This window comes from Parasteatoda tepidariorum, chromosome 1 (genome assembly GCF_043381705.1).
Source record: "Parasteatoda tepidariorum isolate YZ-2023 chromosome 1, CAS_Ptep_4.0, whole genome shotgun sequence".
In the NCBI taxonomy this organism is placed as follows: Eukaryota; Metazoa; Arthropoda; class Arachnida; order Araneae; family Theridiidae; genus Parasteatoda; species Parasteatoda tepidariorum.
This window is the reverse complement of record NC_092204.1, coordinates 30,738,620-30,761,596: the sequence shown is the minus strand read 5'-3', so window position 1 is coordinate 30,761,596 and position 22,977 is coordinate 30,738,620. Positions and strand designations below refer to the sequence as shown.

Here is a 22,977-nt window from a genome sequence, read left to right as displayed (position 1 = left end):
CAATATTAATTTGAAATTGCAAACAGTTCACATATTTTTCTTAATCACACTATTCTAAATTTCAGTTGTTGAGAAAAGTAACTGTTGTAAGTTTTGTTTTAAAGTCTTTCCCACCAGAGGGCTAAAGCCATGTGTTGTAAAACAATATGAAATAGTAGTCTGCCACTGAACGCCGGATGTAAAGCATCGGCTTTGATGAAGATAATTTTGTATTTTTAATTCTCTGAAGGGCGCCACCTTAATAATATGGAATTTGTAAAATAAATGTATATATTTTTGATTGTTGATGAAGCCCATCATTTTGTGTTTTCATCAGTGTTCAGAAGCAGAACAACTATAAGTTTTTTATTTTATCACAAAAAAATAAAATGTATAAAAAACAAAGAAAAGAGTAAGAAAATGAGTATAGTCATAGAAAAAGTTAAAATTATAATATAGTATTTGTCAGTTAAAATAAAACTTTTTGTTTAAGTCATTGCTAACAATTCAAATTTCTCCGAGGCAATTCTAAAGTATAAATTAAGGTAGTATTGTTAAGTTGAAACACAATATTTTTAGTTTTGATGTCAACAATACAATTCAATTTTTCACAAAAACGATTGTTTCCATTGTTAAGTTCAATGTCAACAATTCAAATTTTTCTGAGGCAACTCTTAACCTCTAAATATTATTTTTTTTATGTACACATTTCTAAATGTCAGTATTCAACCACAAAACAACTTAAAGTCCTCAAATTTAGCATGAAGTTGTAAAATGTAATGAAAGAGGGTCATAGCAATAATGAAAGTAGAAGTAAAGTTAGTACTGTAAAATTAAAACAATATTTTTAATCAATGAGCCAAGTTCTTCAAGAAGCAGTTGTAGAAGTAGGTTGTTTATTTAAAACTTTTTATAGAATTTCTTTAAGAACACAATTGTTAATTTGGGCATTTGGCGATACAACACTTTTAGAATTGAAGGATTTGTTACGTCAAGCGCTCAGGTATCATAATTTTGATCTAGTTGCGCTTCTATGTCATTTTGATTTATGTTGCTAAGTTAACTTTCAAAAAATTCTATGGCTGGCAACAGCATTTTTATTTTTTAAGTTGTTTATTTTTATTTCTTTTAGAATTCGTTATTTTTTTAGCGAAATGTTTTTTAACCTAACAGAATTCTTTGCCGACTGTTTTCTCTATGAATGAAGAAAATAAAGTAAATATTTAACTGTTGTGAAAAGAATCTTATTTAGTTGTACAAAGTACTTCAGCCAAAATTTGGGAGCCACGTAAGAGAATTATATATATTAGATCAGAAACACATCATTAAAAGGCAGAATGCTTTGGTGTTTTCAAAACAAAGCAAACGTTGCCACCGGCGGAAAAGAAATACAGCCAAAATTTGGGAGCCACGTAAGAGAATTATATATAATAGATATTATTTTAATCAACAATTAGGTGAAATTATGAAAAGGACATGGATTTATAAAAAAAATTGTAATACTATTTCACATTGCGCTTTTCAAATCAAAATGAAATGTCCGAATTCTTTAATAAAGAAATACGTTTCCCTTATAATAATTTTCAAAGTTTATTAAGTTCTTGTTTTATAATAATCTAAAATTTTTTTTAGCTATTTTAGGTGTACTCCCAGATTGCGAATTCAACTGTCGAATATAAAACGTAATTTAAAATTATTAATGATAAAATGATGAAAAAAAGTTCATTCATCTTAATAATTATAAAAAAGCCCAAAAATCAAAATAAAGTTGTCTTTTATTTCTTTTAGTAACTCAATTGTTTTTATTTATCTTAAATATGATGTCCGAGTTCCGTCGAAAGAAACTTGTTTATTTAGTTTTCCGCAGTCGAGAAAAATTCGAAACCGCTGTTCTAGATCAGCGGTTCTTAGATGTTTGGGCTATGAAACCTTAAACGTTCGACTTTTTTTGAGTGAAACCCCCAAAACTTAATAAAGAAAGTTCATAAATATTTGTGAATTTGAGCCGTGGTGACTCAGGGATAGAACGTTCGCCTGACAATGAGGTGCCCCAGGTTTGAATCACAGCCATGGCTGGTTAGTGCGAATCCTGTTCTCGGTTCACACTGACCAGAGTTCATGGGTTAGAATCACCATGCCGTCTAGCTTACCGTGAATGTATGTGGTTTTCTGCTCAATGTAACACATATGCGGGTTAGTTCAATCAAAAAGTCCTCAGCGAAGGCTTGTTTGATCCCGAAAATCCCTTGTCTTGTCTGGGTTTGGTTCAAAATTGCAAGGTTACGGAGATGAACATTGATAGTCGTAAACTAAGAATTGGGTCGGATGTTCATACGCTATTTATAAAAGATAAAGTCAAAGCAATTGTGAGCAAATTAATCAACGATCGGTTGTTAATTTTTAATAAAATAATTATTAATTGCAATCTATCTATATATTTCTCTTACACGGCGACAAAAAAAAAGCCTCATTACAACTCCCCGAATGGCAACGCTAGAAAATCGACAAATGATTGCCGCTAAAAATGTCACATGCCAAATCTAGCTGAGATGGCTCAACATATAGTGCTTTTAAAAACGGAAACTGAAATAACCAGAGAGAGCATAAGATAGGCAGAAGTGAGCAGTCTTTGTCGATAGATCTCTATTTTAGTATTTTGTCGAAAGCGCTTTTTTTCACGAATTTATGTATTGCGAATTTATTTGACGATTTTTGATTTATATCATGAATTTATTTGTTTTACTAGAAGTTATTTGTTTATGCAGGTTTTTCCATTGCAATTCACTTATTTCAATTTTTAATAGACTTAATTATAGCCAAATTTTAACCTTTTCAAAGAGATATCAGTTTTTAGAAATTTTATCTTCAGATTTTATACTATAGCACATTTCTAATAGGTTTAACGAAATACATGACATTTATTTGAATTCAAATTTATTTTAATGACTTAGTATTTACTAAAAAGATGTAATTTGTTTTAAAAAAAAGTTTTTATATGGATTTGAATGATTGTTTTGAATTCTTAGAATTTTGTGCATTTGCAATGTACCTAAGTTAGTAGCGAGCAAAGCGAGCTTGGTTCGCGAAGCAAACCATATAAGATTACGTAGCAATTTTCGGGGGTTTGCGAGCGTCAGCGAGCAGGGGGCGCAGCCCACTAGTTTTATAAAATATTTTGAAAATATTCAATAAATGAAGGGCAACTTTTAATCATGCAGTTTTATCAATACTAGTCTTAAAATTGTGTTTTATGTCAGACAGTTTAATTTACAGGCCACGAGTGGCAGTAATGAAGAAATAAATATGGAGAATGGTTAACAGACTAATATAAATTAATTATTAAAGAACTAATTGAACATAAGTTTTACTACCAGTTTTCGTAAATAATAATATTTTGGAAATCATAAACAGTTAAATAAAGTCATAATTCATGGAGCTCACACACAAGTCCTCTAAGTATTCCTCTTAGTTTTCTATTTAGCCCTCTAGTTGTCCCTCTGGTTTTTACCATACCTTTAACGTGGATATCTATATATAAATATGATTGGTTTACATTAAGAAAAGAATTCAAAAAATTAAAGCAACTAAAATTATTAATAATATATCCCAATGGTAAAACACGCTTAGAAGCAGTAAAGCCAAGAGGAATTAAACAAATGAGACAAAGAAAAATTAAAAAATTGGAAAAATATGACAACAAAAGCTGACGTCACCAGGGGGACCAGCTTCGGATGTCATACATGCAAAACCTTTTCTGTTGAGAAAGTGAAGACAAAAGTCAAAAATTGCTTTCTCTGTACCCCAAAGGTTTTGCCAAAGTCCCGAAAAAGAATGAAATGCATAATATACAAAAAAAACACAGAAGAATACAATATAAAATACAATTTAAAATCCAGAAGCATAAACAGTAGAATAAAACGAGTCAAACACAAAAGGAAAGTAAGAACGACTACTTGAAATAAAAAAATCCAATAACTAAATATCACATTCGACTGCAAGACACAATTGAAATAAAATAAACATAAAAACAACGCACCCTATTCTACGCGGTTTAAAGAAAAAAGTACAGAAGTTAAAAAAGTAGTGACGTCATTAAACGAAGAGCTGGACCGGGGAAACTTGAACAAGATTGGAATTTTGCTAAACCAAATTAAAAATTAATAATACGCAATCATTTTCTTAATTTTAAAATCTATATTACAAAAATTAAAAAGAAAACCATTATTTTCTAAATTCTTAAAAAAGTTATTAGTTGCCTCTTGAAAACTTAAAACAATATTACAGATTTTATTAATTTTAAGCAATTGAGAAAAAACTAAATTTTTGAAAATTTTATTGCACAAATTAATATCAGAATTACAGAAAAAAAATAACTTTGAAATTAAACGCTTTTCTTTTATCATAAGCACCAATTTTAATTTGTAGATCAACAATATCAATTTTAAAATCTAAATATTCAACACTACCATTTTCACTTTGTGACTGAGCTCGAAGCTACCATGGCAACTTATCAACGATACGGTCGGGGAGGAAAGCGACGGACCGATGGGCCCGCGCAGCAACGAATCTTCTTCGGTAAGGTGAAAACCGATGAAGAACGTTTGCAGTTCGCACGGAATGCAGCCAGCGATTACCACAACAAAGATGATATTGATCGAAAGATCGCCTACTTTGAGAGCCGAATTCGGGTTAATCCAACCAGCGATAAAATTACCGACAACAGCCGACAATGCTACCTTCAAGCCTTCCTGGTAAGAAAGAACGAGCTCTTCCCTGAGGAAACTGCCGTAGAACCAACCACGCCGCCTGAGACAGAAATTCCTGAGATCGCCGAAACGCCAGCAGAGCCCTCAGAGATAGCACCATCGCCCTGCCTAGAGATTACGGAACCAACTCCCGAAACAGTAACTGATCCATTCAACATGGAAACTCACGAACCAGTATCTGAATCTCAAGTACAGAAAGAGCCTGAATCTGATCTGAAGGAACCCCCAACCAAGAGACGGAAGAAGAAAAAGATTCCCACCGCTGAACCTGAAAAGATCGTGATAGACTCTCCTACTTCTACTATACAGCGAGAAGCCTCACCTTCAGCCCAGGCTACAGATGAGACCTCCCCTGCAATAGATCTACAGTCCAGTAGAAATCTGAAAATTCTCATCAGAGGACTAACTCCCGACGCTGAGATCACAGATATCGAAAAAAGTCTGCGAGATTTTGGACTTCATCCAATCAGAATTGAACAGCTGAGAAGGAGGCGGGGTCAAGAGTGTAAACTCCTCCCCCTCTTTCTAGTCATTCTCATAGACTCCACTAAGAACCAAGAGATCTACAACATCAGAGAACTCCTGAATTCACCTGTTCGGATGGAGAGATTCCGTGGCGGCCGCCACGAGATGCAATATTACAGATGCCAAAAGTTTGGCCACACGCAAAGGACCTGTAATGCCGAGCCAGCTTGCGTGAAATGTGCCGACGCACATTTTACGTACTAAGTGTGTCAATTGTTTTGGTGAGCACCCAGCCTGTTTTTCAGACTGCGGTGCAGGACCCGTTAGAAAGCCGAGAAGAGGACCCGCCCACCCGAAGAGAAACTTAGACTCAGCATCCAGATTCCTGCATATCGTGAAAGAATTGCAGCAACTGCTGAAGGATCAGGAATTACTCAGCCTTCTGAGATCACTGATAGCAGAGAAGCCGTAGATACAGTCATCTCCCGCCTAGCCACCCACCCAAGACGTCCACAGCCCTTCTGTGGAAATCTCCTACAACATCTTTTAAAGCCAATTAGTCACAGTTGCCTTAGGGCGAACATCATCAGATGTAGAAGTGAGATGCCCGCTTCGCGGACAGGTACTTCACAACATCATATATCTAGTCTAGTCTAGTCAACACTTAACCCCTTGGGGACGGATGATTCATAAAAGCATTCGTACAAAATTAGTATCAGGATGTAAATAAATAAAATACGGTAGCTTAAATATTAGTTAATGTTAGATTAATCATATATATAATCAATGTTAGTTCAAAGTATAACTAAATAATTTTATTCTGAATTAAATCAATGGTGAATTAAATAAATCAAACAATTATAACCCCGCGCACAAATAAACTGCTAAAGAACTACTTTGGTTATCAGTTTTATCTTTTTACTCTGATTGATACGCTTTTATGCATGTATTTGTGACAAACGGCGCGAAAGGTTTAAGCAATTATCTTTAGTTTTCTTCAAAACCAATTCTTTATTATAAATATTAAAAATTAAATCAAAATTATCACAATTAAATAAAAATAAATCATCAATATATCTATCTTATATTGGCTTTAATATTTTGGAATTAATGGTACAAAAAAACCTTTCTTAAAATTATTTAACTTAAGATTAAAAAAGAAAATAATATTGTTATTGATAGTAAAATTGATTTTTTGAATTTTATTAATAATAATGTTGTTTCTAATATTAATACTTTTGACTTTGAAAATTTGTACACTAGTATACCCCATGCACAAATAATTAATATTTGTAGTAGCATTTTTGCTTTAATGAAAATATTGATAAATCTCATTGGATGGATATTTGTAAATTTAATCTTTTTGAAAATGTACTTTTTAATGGCCTTGATTTTTATAAACAAACTGTAGTAATTCTTTTTCCGATGCTTTTGATAATATTTTTTTACATTTTTTTGAAGCTAAATTTAGCGAATATAGTGATTTTAAAGCTTTTAGATATATTGATGATTTAATTTTATTTAATTGTGATAATTTTGATTTCATTTTTAACATTTATCCTAAAGAATTGTTTTTGAAGAAAACTAATGATAATTTCTTAAGTGTTCAATAATTAGATTTTAAAATTGATATTGTTGATCAAGAAATTAAAATATGTGTTTATGATAAAATAAAATCTTTTAATCATAAAGTTACTTTTTTCTGTAATTTTAATACTAATTTAAGCAGTAAAATTTTCAAAAATTTAGTTTTTTCTCAATTGTTTAGAATTAATAAAATCTGTAATAATGTTTTAAGTTTTCAAAAGGCAAACTAGTAATTTTTTCAAAAATTTAGAAAGTAATGGTTTTCCTTTTGATTTTTGTAATATAGATTTTAAAATTTAGAAAAATGATTGAATATTATTAGGTTTTCATTTGGTTTAGCAAAATTCCAATCTTGTTCAAGTCTCCTCGGTCAGGCTTTTCGTTTAATGACGTCAGCACTTTCTTAACTCCTGTCCTTTTTGCTTTAAACCGAGCAGAATAGGGGGCTTTGTTTTTATGTTTATTTTTTTTTCAGTTGTGTCTTGCAGACATTTGTGATATTTAGTTATTTGATTTTTTTATTTCAAGTAACCTTTCGCTCTTACTTCTGTATTTTAAATTGTATTTAATATTGTATTCTTCTGTGTTTTTTTGTATATTATGTATTTCATTCTTTTTCGGGACTTTGGCAAAACCTTTGGGGTACAGAGAAAGCAATTTTTGACTTTTGTCTTGGCTTTCTCAATAGAAAAGGTTTTGCATGTATGACATCCGAAGCTGTCGACCTGACGACGTCAGCTTTTGTTGTCCTATTTTCCATTTTTTAAATTTTTCATTGTCTCATTTATGAATGGATTATTTATTTTAGTGCTTAGGATGGACTTGGTACTTATCTGCGGACACCCAAGTATTTATCGCGAGTTTGTTTGTCTGCGCAATCATGAGAAGGTAAGTTGTGCTGCTTACAAAGTAAATAGAAGAAATTAGTTATGCTAATAACCTGAAATCTAATCTCTATGAAAGAATTTTCCTTGTTTTAAACCTTCCCACGCGAGAGGTGACTGTCAGTCACTACTGTCACCTGTAAAAAAACCAATACTCTAATTGTGAATTTTTTTTTTCATCTTAATGTTTAGTTACCACTCCAATCAGTGATCCTCGGATTTCACAAGGTGAGATTGCAAAAATTCTTCCAAAATGATAGTGGTTGAGTCCATTTTTTTAACAGTTGAAAGGACTTCGAGTGCAAAGGGTTAAGACAAACAAAGAATTATGGATTTTTATTTGATTTTTGGTTTAACTGTTTACATGCCGCACTCTTATTTTGAAACAGTAGAAAAAAAGCCTTAGCGAAAAATGTGGTAGCAAGTTTTCATCAAAATTATAGAAAATTTCCAAAGATGTTAACTGCTCCGGATACAATAAAAAAAAAGTTTAAAAATAAAAATGGTTGAAAACTTCAAACGAAATTTTGCCAACTTACATTTAACAAAGTAGAGTATTACATAACTCTTTGCAACTAGTGGTGAGTAAAAATCCTGTAAATCGAACTTACAATAATTCAAAAATCATATGTTAAAGACCACCTCTTGATAATAATTATGGGCTGTCTGGAGCAATTAGCAACTGGTTTCGCTATAAAACTTAACTGATACAGTTCATAACAAGATATGCAATTTTAATTATTGATACATTCAGCTGGATAGGAATTTCCAGCTTCTAAAACTATGACTGATTAAATTGAAAAATTTGAGTTATCTATCTTTAATCTCTCTAAGATGATATATGTTCCAGAAATGGAGCATTCTTACTTAAATTGTTTATAAAATAACTTAAAAGAAGGCGGATCATAGAAACAATCGAAACTTATTTCTGAAAAGTAAGAATATTATACTGTATGATAAAATCCTGAAAATGGAAAGCAGTTTGTAAGTGTCGAGTGCGAAAAAATAGTGAACACCCTGTACCCTTTTGATCTAATTATTAGATTTTCGCGCAATAAGACGCCATCTTAAAGGTTTGAGGGCATAGCCTTAAATGTGCTAATTAAATAGAGCAGGCGATATTAAATTTCTAAATCTGACACAAAACACTCCGAATAAAAAATGGGGCAACCGCAATCTGAAATAGTTCAAACAAGATAGAAGTCGAAAGTTTTAGATCTCTTAATCGAATTTAGCAAGTATTTTGCATGTTTTGCGAAATTTTTAAGCGATATGAAAAATCTTTGCACACAATTACAAAATTTTGTTATCTAAAGTTAATTATTCGGAAAAAATATAATTAATAATTATAAATTATTTATTATTATTTTTTCAGAAATGTCCCGCAATGGACTGATCGTAAAGACGCAGTTTCCAATAAAACATTGAAGTTAAGCATCACTTGCTGCGGTCAGTAGGCGGGTGGGTGACCATTTTGATCAGCTTACTAAGGGACAGCTTACAAAGGGACAGAATTTAAGCGAAATCGGTTGAATAGTTTTTATGTTACCGATTTCAAAAAAAATTTAAATTTGACTTCTCGAGAACTATTTGACAAATTTCGTTCAAATTTTGTCACTTAATTAAGATTGCATACTTATAAACATAAGTGCCTTAAACTTTCGGTAGTAACGGAAGCTAAAATGGATTTCCTTAGTTAAAGTGCTCATGCTTAACCTCTCTTCATATCACTATCTGAGTATTTCGAACAATGCAACAGAGAATGGAATAGATTATTTTTTTAATTTCTATCACTCCAAATGTCAGTTCTAGAGTCAAATGACGCTGTAATAGGTCATTTGAAAGAATTAAAAAACTTTTAGGAAGAGTATTTCATGTCTATCTTTAAGGCTGTAAAGTTAAACTTTCTGTGATTACCCCTTTTTATATTTGACTAGAAAAGTATAATTTGCACCCCGGCAAGAAAACTTACACAAATCAAAAAACAGCATTTGAGAAAATCAACGAATACTATAAAATTTATTCTGAAATAGCATAATCTTCAGCACAATCTAGAGATGAGATACTTTTTGAGCTTGTTGTGACGCTTCATATATATTTTCTGTTGACATAACCTCAAAATTGCTGTTTTTGACTTGTGTCACTTTTCTTGCAGGGAGCGAATTGTGTGTGATATTTCATGTGAGCAAATATATATGTTTCGGTAATTCTAAGTTGTAAAGGAAATTTCTCTCAAAAACGAAACAATGACGAAGACATTTTTTATTGTCAGCTTTTTATCGTTGTAAGTTACCTAAAATTTATTTCAGGAAATTCCAGGGGTGATAGAGATTAAAAATGATCCACTTGAGACAATACTTACATTACCGTCTAATAACCAGGCTACAATAAACGCTTTTGGAATGCATTCTTACCTCTTAAGTAATGGATATCTCAAAATTATTTAGTAAATATACTAAAAATGACATATAGCGCTTTATTCAAGAGAATGTAGTACAGGGGTTAAGCTCTATGCAAACGATGTTTCTTCTGCCAGCAAATATTTTGTTAGATTTTACCTGACTAACCTACTTGCACAAGTTCATGAAGTAAAAATGCCTTTTTAACATTAGTAGTATTTGGTTCGATCGACTAAAATGAGGACACTTAAACTTAGATGTAATACCAAATATTTTTGTAACGTTGGAAATAGCATTAACCGATTCATTGAAGATCAAAAGTCGATAATGTAGATTCCGTGGATAGGAATCTAGAATAAATAGAGAAGAGAACGAAAAAAAAGTTCAGCATTAATGGTGGTAGACTGGCGTTGATTTCAGGAAATCATCAGTGTTCAGGGGGTAAGCCCCTTGAGAATGGTTTGCAGGAGTCCAAACACTTTTTGATTCTTTAGTAGGTCTTGTAGCTCCTTAATTAAGGAAACCAGTCGATGGGCTGATGATGCAGGAGATGAGGTTTAGTGATTAAAATGGCTTTCTCTACTGGGGCGGGACTCGCACTGTGAGAAGTTAGAAATGTGGTCCTTCACGCTTTTGTAGCATCTAGCTGGTGAGTCTCGGCTTTTCTCGCTCAAACATGAGTATAGTCTGTTCAACGAGAACTGATAGTGAAAGTAAACAAAGCAGCGTGCTATTTGACTCAATACAGTTGTCTACTTGGAGCCGGAAAAATGACAAATAGCGCCTATCAGTCAAGCAAAAACTCTTATTTTTTAGAGGGTTGTTTGTTTCGCCGTTGTGTCTTTTTGCAGGTGTTTCATGAGCAATATGGAAAATAGAGTAATGGATTTAAGTCTTCCTAAATAACGGCAGCAGAAATTTTACATAAGTAAAGCAGAGAAATGTTGTTGTTGTAGTTCATTTACGTCGCACTAGAGCTGCACAATGGGCTAGTAAAGCAGAGAAGGAAATAATATTGAATATTTAAGTGCATTCAAAACCAGATGTCCCAATCATTGATGTGGCTGACCATGCGGTTTCTGCAGCGGGAGTTAGCACAGCTTCTGTTTTCAGAATTATTAAAGAATATAAAAGGGATGGTATATTACATTCACCGAAGAGGACTAAATCTCGTAAAACTTTTTTGGATGGCATTGACGATTTCGACAACAATGCTGTAAGAAGAAAAGTTCATGATTTTTTCCGCCGTAACGAAATTCCTACAATAAACAAAGTTCTCATAGCTGTGAACGATGATTCTGATTTACCAAACTTGAAAAGAACGACATTTTATTCCCTGTTAAAAATAGGCTTCAAACATTAGAAACGAGGACGGAACAGCTCACTCATCGAAAAAGATGAAATAATTTTGTGGAGGCGAAGATATTTAAGAACAATTAACAAAATGAGACAAGAGGGAAGAAAAATTTATTATATGGATGAGACATGATTGAATGCTGCACATACACAAGACAAAGTGTGGAATGATACGTCCATTATCTCGTCAAATCAGGCATTTTTATTTGGTCTTTCTACGGGATTAAAATCGCCTTCTTGTAAAGGTGAGAGACTTATTATTACGCACATTGATAGCGACGCACGCTTTTTACAAGAAGGGCTTTTACTTTATAATCGAACAAAAACAAGGATTACAATTAGGATATGAATGCAGCGTGTTTCGAAGAATGGTTCGAGAAAATTCTACCCTTTCTAGAGCCAAACTCTGTCGTTGTGATGGACGATGCACCATATCACTCTCGTAAAGAAGAAAGAATTCCTAACACATCATGGACAAAGAAGTAATTAAAGACTGGCTAAAATCTAAAAACATTGTTAGTGATGAAGAAGGTATGCTAAAAACTGAACTACTGGATATAGTGAAGGCTCATAAGCACATATTTGACAAATTCGCGGTGGATGAACTTGCTAGACGTAATAATATAATGATTTTAAGGATTCCCCCATATCGCACTGAATTAAATCCAATTGAGCTGATTTGGGCCCAAATGAAAGGTTCACTGGCCAAAGAAAACAAAACTTTCAAGTTATCGGAAGAAGAAGGATTGTGCATGAGAAGTTTAAATGAAATTGGAGTTGAAAAGTGGAAAAATTGCATAGAACATACGCAGAAAATCGAAAATGAGATGTGGGATTTGGACGAAGCCATCGAGAACACTGTTAATTCTCTAGTAATAAATAAATATCAATTCAAACGACGAGGATTCTACAAGTTCTGAGAGTGAATCCTGAGATAAGTTTCTAGTTTCATTTTTACTTTTTAATGATATCATTATTCGTTATTATCCATGTTTAATTCATCGTTAATACAGTAATTCTTAAAATTTTGTTCTTTTCTGCGTAGTTTAATAAAATTATTTTTGTTTTCGGTACAGTTGTTGATTAATTACAGAAATTCAAATGTTACGTAAAATTAAATAATTTTGACACTTGATTCTATTTTCAAAAACCTATTGAATTCGAGGTTTACAAACTGCTTTTTTTATAGTTTAAGTGGATGTATATTTCTTAACAAAAGATTTTGTGAGATACTTAAAAAAGTTCCAAGTTTCTTTTAGTGTAATTATTTTCGTAATACTTCCCTTAGAAAAATAAAGATAATTAACAGTTTAAAAATACAAATAAATGCAGTTCCTTCATATATATTTTTAAATCAATCGGGGAAACATAAAACTATTTTAAATATTATTTAACTTTTAATAAATTTAAAAAAATTGTAATTATAAAAATAAAGAGTATTTTTTTTAACATATTCTTTCAATTCTATACGACTTTTACGATGGAATTATAAAAGTTATGTTTTGCATAGATATTTATGCAAAATATATTAAAACTAATTGATTCTAAACTTAAAAATGCATTAAAACTGATCTTAAAATAAAATTACGTGTTTACTGAAACAATTAGAAACGTATTTTCATGTAAATATTTTAATTTTGCACTTTCTTATCTAATTTTAAGGTATCAAAAACCAAACATCGTTTTCGTTTTTCTATAAAAGCGAAAGCTCTGTCGATTCAATTGAAATTCTCGTTGAACGGACTATAGTGTCCTTCGGCACGCTTCATGCAAATATTTTTTTTACCTATTCCTATTTGCGGTTTTTATCCCTGTGAGGGGCTCTAGCTCATTCATCTGATTGTATTTGAGTTGAGAGTTGCCAAAGCAAAAATGTGAGGGGAAAAAAATAGCTTACTCTCCTTATGTATCGGAGAAAATATATACTGAATTACAGTACAATTAATTCTGGCCACCCCTTGGTGTAAAACCCCAAGCTTCGCAAGTGCATGGAGTGGTGTATTGCCCGAGATGAGATAGGCAAATATTATTTACTGACTGGCTGATACAGTTTTATCGGAGTGCCTAACGCTAGGGGATATGTGCTCCTTCATCTAAGTCAGTGTTTCTTAACCTTTTTGATATAATGGACCCCTTCTAAAATTTTTTAAGAAGTCACGAACCACCCCCCTGTGAAAAAAAATAATTGCAAAAAACATCAATTATTAGAAATCATTTAATTTTATTATTTTAATAGTATACAAAATTTTTAATGTGAAGGTTGCTGCTGCTTTTCCTTAATTAATAAATTTAATTGGGGGATGGTTTTCGACAAAGCAACGTGTATATCATGTTCAACATTCAATCGATTTCGATGTTATATTTTTATTGTCACAAGTGTGGAAAATTCTGCTTCGCAAAGATACACTGTAGCAAACGGAATTATAGCTGCCATAGTTCGATTTACAAGCAATGGGTAGGCTTCCAAACGTTTTAAAAATCAGGAGTAGTCAGCGGACCCCCAAAATATAACTCATGAACCACAGGTTAATAAACCCTGATCTAAGTTAATAAATTTAAAAATGGAGGACGTTGCATATGTTAAGTATCAATTGCAAATAATTAAATTATGCTATAAGATAAAGATATAAATATGTTTTTAAAATTATAGTGGTATTTAAGAAATTAAAAAAAAATATTTTGACTCTTTACGCTCATTTTGGTAGGGACAAATTTTGCATGGGTAAAAAGGACATTATTTCTAAAAGCTTCACGCGTAATCTTTCAAGTTTTGTCACATTACGCCTACCAAAACATTTGCTGCAAAAATAAAGATTGTTTACAAAGAGATCTTTCTATGTTTTTGTCCAAATCATGTAGATTTTACTTCCATTATTATTAAAGTGCATTGTTGAATATTATTCTTATTATTTTTAAAAATTAATGTAGAAGGCCGGGAAGAGGATTCTTATTAGCTGCATTTGTAATCGTCATGAGTGTTTTGCTAGCAACATGTTCTCATCTTTATTACAAGCTTCCACCAACTTATCTTCTATCACATTTGAATCTCGAGTAAGTCATTAAGTGTTAAATTTTTGAAATATTTAACTTCGTAAGTTTCCTTATAAAAAACTAGTCAATAAGAAGTTCATATTAAATTTAATGCTCCTAATTTTCGAATAAATTAAAGGAAATTAATTTTTATTTTACCAAATATAGAACTCGTTTAAACTGCTAGGGCAGGAGTTTCTAAATTTTTGGGTATGCTTACTTAGAAGAACAATATAATTGCTTAAAAATTTCTATTCGAAGCAATAAAAATAAACATATTATGTTATTACTGTTCTAGAAAACGTATATTTTCCCAAACTGTCATTTCATATCGCTATAAACTTTAATATGCTATTGACCTACGCGTTATGCGTATAAGTTATTGCCTTACTTTTTACTCAAACTCGAGACACAGGACTAATCAAATAGGTGTTTGACTTCAATATTTTGTAGTTTGTTTTGGTGTAGGTATTTTTTTCAGTTCTTAAATACGTTTTTTTTTTACAGAGATTGGTTTTTTTATGCTGTCAAAGGATACACACCAATTCATTTTCACCTTCCTACTTGCGCTATTGGATTAATTGTTGGTTACATCTTGGCGACCAAAAGAGGCCATATACCAGAAGTATTATCTTGTTTGTTTTACAATTGTTTTCAGTGTATCAAAAAACATTTTACTTTTATTCCTGACTGTACTGCCGTGTTAGTTCAGAAAGGTTGTAAGTGGATATAAAAGGAAATATTTTGCCAACACTTTTTTTAGACCAATTTCTTTAGTGTATTCGGATCACTATTTTAAACTTGAAAGAAACACAAAGTATGCAATTTTTCTTGACATTTTTTGTAAAATGTTTTGTATTTTTGTGTTCTTAATTAGTATCTTAGTTATATATAAGTAAAAAATATTTCACCCCTTAGCTTTTTCTATAGTGCTTCGAACATATATATGTAAAGTATAAGGAAGCAAAACTAATAAACAAAAACTAGGAGGCTTCGCCCCCTGCTCGCTGGCGCTCGCCAACCACCAACCATTTCGGATTGCTTCGCAATCCGATGTTCGCTTTGCTCGCGCATTGGATACGTTCTTAACGTCTAGCTTTTGTATACTTTTTTGAACACTGAAGTTCCGAAAACTTTAACTGTAGAAAATTCTAAACCTGTGCATTTCAATATTAATTTGAAATCGCAAACAGTTCACATATTTTTCTTAATCACACTATTCTAAATTTTAGTTGTTGAGAAAAGTAACTTTTGTTTTTAAGTCTTTCCCACCAGAGGGCTAAAACCACGTGTTGTAAAACAATAGGAAATAGTACTGAACGCCGGATGTAATGCATCGGCTTCGATGAAGATAATTTTGTGAGAATTTTTTTGATAATTCGGTGAGAATTCACCCGATTAGACATATGATATGCTTTATGTGCTCTTGCGCGCCGAAGCCTATCAATTAAAACGTATTAGCGTTTTATATAATATAGATTAGCCATATGATGCTCACTACGTGCTCTTGCGCGCCGAAGTCTATCAATTAAAAATGAAAACTGTTACCAACGCGAGAAAAGAAATATCATCGGTTTTATTGATACATACGTATTAGCGTTTTATATAATATAGACAGATATGTATAATCGCAGTGTATTAACACTTGATGTTTTAAAACTACGAATTGAACTTATTAATGTTTCTTCGTTTAAATACACGTTTTGAACAAAAGTGTTTCTTTGGTAAGAAATCAACTTATTTTAGATATAGCTAAATTTAGCTTTTTTCAAACTTTTAAAGTCGATATACGAAGGGGAAAAAATTCATTGAAGAAAATAAATAAATGAATGAATAAACAATTTTTCCCTCCATTGCATTACAACATTAAAGGGGTAAAGAGTAAAGTTATTAGAGAGATCTGAATAGGGTTATGGTTCCCCCAAACGGTAACGTTAGTCGATTTTTACAGAACATGAGCGAAAATTTTCTTGTTAATTACCTTGTCTCCAAGAGATGGAAAATAAAGCTAGAGTTGCTGTTAGCGTAAGGCAAACGCTATGCAAACGTTTTCTAATTTCGGACCACTTGAGAGCCTAATTAAAACACCATTTTTATCAAACCAAGGATGGATGGAACTGTAGACCAGGCTGGTGATGCATATGAAAGTATTGGTCAGATCATAGATGTATATAGTAGTTTCTTTTGTTTTTAGCGACATGTTTTGGTTGTGTATTAGAGGCTGGATTATGATTATTGCTGCATGTACTTTGCTAATTATGATTTTAATACGATCATTCCAGGTTAATCTACCGTTTATTATATGGTCGAGATAAATTACCTTTTTTACTATTGGCGTGTGGATATTAAAAATTTTAAGGATGGGATTGTAGATATATTTTTATTCTCCTTTTCTGTATAACAAGTATTAGGGATCTTCCAACATTGACAGCAGTTTTCCATTTAACGCACCAGTCTTTTATTTCGCAGATCTGTTCTTGCAGTTTCTGTAGGGCCAGGTTTGGGTTTCTTGATTTTATTAAGATTCCAGTATTGTCCGCACATAAGGCTCTGATGCTATTGTATTGTTTTTTTTTTTTATTATTGGGAAATTATGTGTATATAAAATGCATGGTATCTGCTCAAGAATACCGTCCTGAGGTACTGCGGCTGTGATGTTGCGTTTTGATGATTTGTTATTTTTCACAGAGACTTGAAAGGTTTTATTTGTAAAGTAGCAAGATAGAAATTTAATAATGCCTGGGAGGAAGTTGAGTTGCATAAGTTAATATATATTGTGAAAGTGTGACGGACTTTATCCAGTGCCTTTTATTGGTAAACTATTACTTATTTATTTAACACCTAATTGTAATAGGAACTGTATTAATAACATATATTCTTTTAACTTTTTTTTTAAAGAATTAAAGTTTAGGAAGATATCGATTTACGTTGTTTTAAATTTTTTTTTTGTTGTTTTAAAATCTTATTCAATGTAAAATTTAACAAAACGATGCTAAGGGCGGTAGAGTTCTGATTTTACGTCATTTAAAATAGTCCCTCATGTCCAAGATTATATTGCAAGGGAGCTCAAAAACTGAGTTCGTCTCCGGGTGCTGTAAACTGGGTTGAAAACTGCTCCGCTTTCTGCAAAAGTTTTAATAAATTGGTAGCGAATTAAACAGTAAAGTTTGTAAAATAAGGATAATTACGTTTACTTTTTAAAAAGTAACCACATGATTAACAAAGATGTATTTTATATGACACTTCAAATGTTTGATAAGTAGTGGTGGAAAAAATGACTTACAATGAAAAATACTAAGTTGAAATTAACCTAAATTTCGTTACCGTTAGAAAATACTCTTTTAAAAAATGGAGCAAGTTGGCATCTCTGAGCCCAGTTATACCTCTGTTTTAGGTGTAATGTTGGAGTAAATATGTGTAAAAATAATCAGTTGCTAACTAATAATAATTTAAGTTAACACTTAAAAATGCAAATAGTTTCACTTTAACACTTAAAAATGCAAATAGTTTCATTAAATAGTAGTTCAGGAATTTTGACTCACTATGACATTGTTCATTATAACTGCTGACTAAGTTAAACTTTTTATTAACAGCATATTAATGCCATAGGCTGGTTTCTGTCATTTATGACATTCTTTACTATGATGACTTTGACTTACAAGTGGAACCAAGGAATGCACGCTCACCCAGGCGTCTTTGTCTCAACTTTATATGGCTCCACTCACAGACTGGCTTGGGGTCTGTGTTTAGCGTTTATAACATTATCGTGTACTTGGGGACAAGGCGGTAAGTTCTCATTTTGCAGTTTGAGAAAAAAATTGAGCTATTTTTGATGCGTTTTGTAAGAAGCTTCCATCAATGGTTCAAACTATTTATATCTGAGATACTGAAATATTTTTATGAACCACACTTTTTGTACATTACAACTTTTGCAATGTTTTATCAGTAACTATGATACATCATCTTGTGGTGTTTCTACACTTTCCATTTGATAATGTGTAGTATTAATTTATTTAAATTTTTTTAATACAAAAATAATTTTAAAATTCTCACACACATTATCCATAAATTTCTTATATTCCATTACCATTTATTTCTAAGTAGACGTCAAAAGTCACCGCTATAAAACCCATAATTTTTCTACCACTTTAGCTACAAAAAGACTTTTTGAGTTGACTTCTATTAAAATGTTGCATATTTGCGAAAGAAATGATAACAGTGGAGCTTCTGTGATAGCGCTCTAAACTTTTTCGAAAAACAGCAATGTCTGTTTAAAAAGAAGCTGTATCAAAATAGGCTAATAATTGCTTTTTTTTTTAAGAATTAACAATAGAATTCTGATATAAATAAATATTAACAATGAATATACACTATTGTCAAAAATTTCCCATCTCCATTCCTCCTCGTCATCGATTTATTACTACCGATGAATCGGATAATGCCGCTTTGCAGCAGCATACCGAGATTTATGTGATTTCTACCATTCTACCATTGTTTTTGAAAAATATAATACCCGTTTAAAAGAAAGCTGTGTTAAAATGGCTAATAATTGCTTTCTCTTCGGAATTATCTGTAGTATTAGTGATGTGCCAATCGATTCTTTGATTCTTCGTTTTAAATGGTCGTTATAATGAAAGAGTCGTTATAAGAGTAGGTCGTACAAATTAGTTTAGACTGTTTCAATGTTTGAATTAGTTGATCTTGGTCAGCGGTTCCAAATATTTTTCGGCTACGAACCCTAAATAATTAACCTTCTTTCGGCCGAACCCCTGACTTTATAAATGAAGTTTTTTAAGGTAATAGTCTATTAAAGACTATTTTTTAAATTAACTAGAAGATGGAAGAATTTTCATCGTTTTGTCAGTAATATTTGAAAGTTACATTTCCAGTTCTTGTGCTATATTTAGTCTAATTACGAAGTCTTTTTTAGTGTTTAAGTTGAAAATAAATAATTTTTGAATAAGTTAAAATAAGCCGAATTATGGTTTACTGCGAAATGAAAATTTAGAAAAGCTGCTACAAATGTTGAAAATGGTTATTAAGGAAACATATTTCTTTATGAAAGATGATAATTATTTTGATCGGAAAAGCGTGATGAGGAATACTAATACAATATTTTATGAATGCCTGTCCTTTTCATAATTTATTCATTATATTGTTATTAGAGATATTATATTTTCTTTTGAAAAATGTCATTTCTATTTTATTGGCATTTTCTCAAAATTAATTTCTTAAAAGTAACCGAAATGTTAAATAAATTATGGATTGTATCTAAATACAATCTGAGGATTTGAAATTCATCACTGACTATAAAAAGTACTAACTCGTGGAACCTCTGTAGCTCTTAACGGAACCCTATGTTTCCACGGATTATCATTTGGGAACCGTTTTTTTAGACCCTCGTACTCTAGGGTGCAGAAGCTGAATGTTCTAGTTGGGTGGCTATAAAAGTACTATCTCGTGTAACCGCTACTTTCCCACGGAACCATAGGGCTTTACGGAACACCAATTTGGAACCATTAATCTAGACCTTGTACTCTAGGGTGTGGAAGTAGCTCTGAATAAGCTGATACAGTGTAGAATACCAAATATTGACAAAAAGAAAAAAATAATAGATTATTTTTAAAAAACGAACTTGATGAATCGATTCACAAAAAAGAGTTGATTAAAATACCAACTCGTTCCTTTTTCGCACGTCACAATAGTATTATCATATAAATAAATGCTTAGCTGCTAACTTTTACGCATTTTGCGTCAAATTTTATTTTTTTATTTAAAGTGGTAGTAAATGTATGCTATCCTTACATTTATAAACTTAAATTTTTATGTTTCTGATCACCAATGTTCTTAAAAAAAATAAAGCATATATGTGATACTTTCATGGTTGTTTAGAAGGTTTCATGGTCATGTCGTCGGTAAAATAAAAATGCTTTAGGACAACGTCCGACGCTGATGTCATGCTGGTCTAGGATGATGGACTGATGCTTGTCATGCTCTACTCCTCTCCCTTGCGATGCCGGTCATGCTGAATTGATGCTGACTATCCTGAACGTTACAAACAAGGTGAGTGATACAGATTTTGATCTCGTCAGGTTCCTGAGTCGGGAAAGACAATACTGAAAACTGACCATTTTGATGTCTGGATTTTGAGCCCACCATTTTGTTTTTTCAAATCATGCCGTATCGTAAAACAGCTCGTGGTGCAAAGGTCTCACTCTGTGCTCGTAATTCACCGTCGCATTGCAAAGAATCCATGTTATTAGGAGAAATCATTGCTACCTGTGGGATTTCAAAAAGATATATTCCACCAGTTGAACATGAACATATTGATGATCTTGTACAGTTTTACACTCAGTTTGATACAGAGGAGCTGATTCGTTTAGTTAAATTACTTAGCAAACTGCTCATTCAAATAAGATCAAGTTACCCTGGAGACTATGAATACTCATACTTCCTAAAACTGACAAATGCAGCTTATCACGTCAGATGGAAGAGGAAAAACTTGCAAGCAGAAGAAAACAAGGAGATGAACAAAAAATCGATTCAAGTCGAATCAATAATGACTGAAACTAATCCAAGCACTGAAGACATAACCATGGAAAATAAAGATGAAAACCCGAATACAGAAACTGACACGGACATCAATATTAACAATAATACAGAACCACCAGCAAAGAAAAGAAAAAAGAAGAAGAAAAAGCAAAATGCAGTCAAAATAATTGAAGATAATTCTACACTCATGTCTACAAACAGCTGTCCTTCTAGTCAACATAACTCAACAGATGACGTCACTATCTTGCCGACAACAAAACCTAAGGAGGATACCGACAAAGAACGAGATTCGCCCAGCAAACCTGAAATAACACTACAAGCCAGATTTATTAAGGCTTTGGTCCGGGGCCTGCTGGGGAACTTTGATACAGATGCCATCAATACAGAAAAACAATATTGAAACCCTTAAAATAGTGCAGTTTAAGAAGAGAATGGGAGAGGCCTATCGGCTCCTTCCACTTTTTCTCATAATCCTAACATCAACTGCGAATCACCATAGAGTATTCGAAGTCAACAACATACAGCAGATCCCGATCAAAATCGAACGATATCGAGGACCTTTACAATGTTACAACTGCCAAAATTATGGACATACGCAAAGCCATTGCAATGCACCTGCAAGGTGTGTAAAATGTGTTTAAAACCACAGGTCATATCAATGCAACAAAGACAGAACAACACCTCCAAAATGCTGTAATTGTTACACGGCCAACTATACACTCTAAAAACTGTACCTCTGATTTCAGAGGCACAAGCTAAATGTACCGTGTATTTTCTCGCGTAAGAGGCACATAACTAATGTGCCTTTAAAAATGAGAGGCACGACGAGAAATTAAAGGCACCAAAGCAAACGCCAGTCAATGCGCGGTACGAAAAGATTTTCCCGCTTCTTTTGTGCCTCTCAAATTCGTTTGTGCCTTTCATTTCTTTTTCTTCGGTACGATCATGTAGCGGAGAATAAGCGCATGCGCACATCAGTGAAAAACCACGCCACCGATGGAAGCAGTTGTCTACGAATGTGTTCGATTGATGTTATAAAAATGCAAGAGGAATGTTTTTAAAGTGCCCTATATTCGTTCTGTAGTGTTTGATTATAATTATGTATGAGGTTTTCAATGTGGCGATTGCTATGAATAAGAAATCATTTTTATTTGAAATACCAATTTTCTTTTTTGTTTATCTTAGTTTATATTCGAGAGCTATCACAGAATGATTGAATAATTTAAAAAACAATGAAGAATGTTTTCGAATTTTTATTATAATTATGAAAAGTATACTTTCAATCATTAGCTATTTTTGAAAACAATTGACATTGATACATAATTATAATTGTTTCAAACTGTTACTAAACTTACAGTTGATATAAACCTGAAGAAAAAAATAAGATTATGCTTTATTTATATTTTAAATATGGTGTAAGCATGGGAGAAAAAGGCAATCTTCTAATGATTTATAAATTTTTAATTAGTTATTATTTTTTTTGAAAAAGTAATGTTTAAAAATGTTTTATTCTAACATCACAGCTTTCAGTGTATAATTTCAAATTTTAGTTTTGAATTTATGACTCAAAATAGATAACATGGGATGTATAATTATAAAATCGTAACATTTTAAATTGAAATTTAATTTATTTGATTTTTAAAAAGGATTAATAGCTTGATACAGGGTGCTCTTGTGGCACAGCAGGTTAAAATATCTTTCACGCTGCTTATTAGAGAACTAGGGTAATGAGTTTGATTCTGGCAATGTATAAAACAACTGACATGTATACTTAGCATATAAACACTGCCACAAGTGAAAGTTCTCTCATTGGTTATCGTGCAGAAGATTCAAACGAGCTAGCTCAAGCGGAGTCCACTTTATCTAACCAGTATCAAAATTACATGGCATTTTAACCATGGCCGTTAAAAAGTAAAGCCCTAGAAATAGTATTTTTGGTCATGGTTGAGTGATGAGTAC

At 32.1% G+C, this 22,977-nt stretch overlaps 1 protein-coding gene across 1 annotated transcript in view; it reads left to right on the top strand.

Annotated features, from left to right (window-relative positions):
• The window catches only part of LOC107447194 (nose resistant to fluoxetine protein 6-like), a 166,013-nt gene that overhangs the window by 47,229 nt on the left and 95,807 nt on the right, over positions 1-22,977 (top strand). Inside the window, exon 11 of the mRNA XM_071178308.1 lies at positions 7,606-7,685. Coding sequence (XP_071034409.1) covers positions 7,606-7,685 — 80 coding nt within the window. The remainder of the gene's footprint in view (positions 1-7,605; positions 7,686-22,977) is intronic.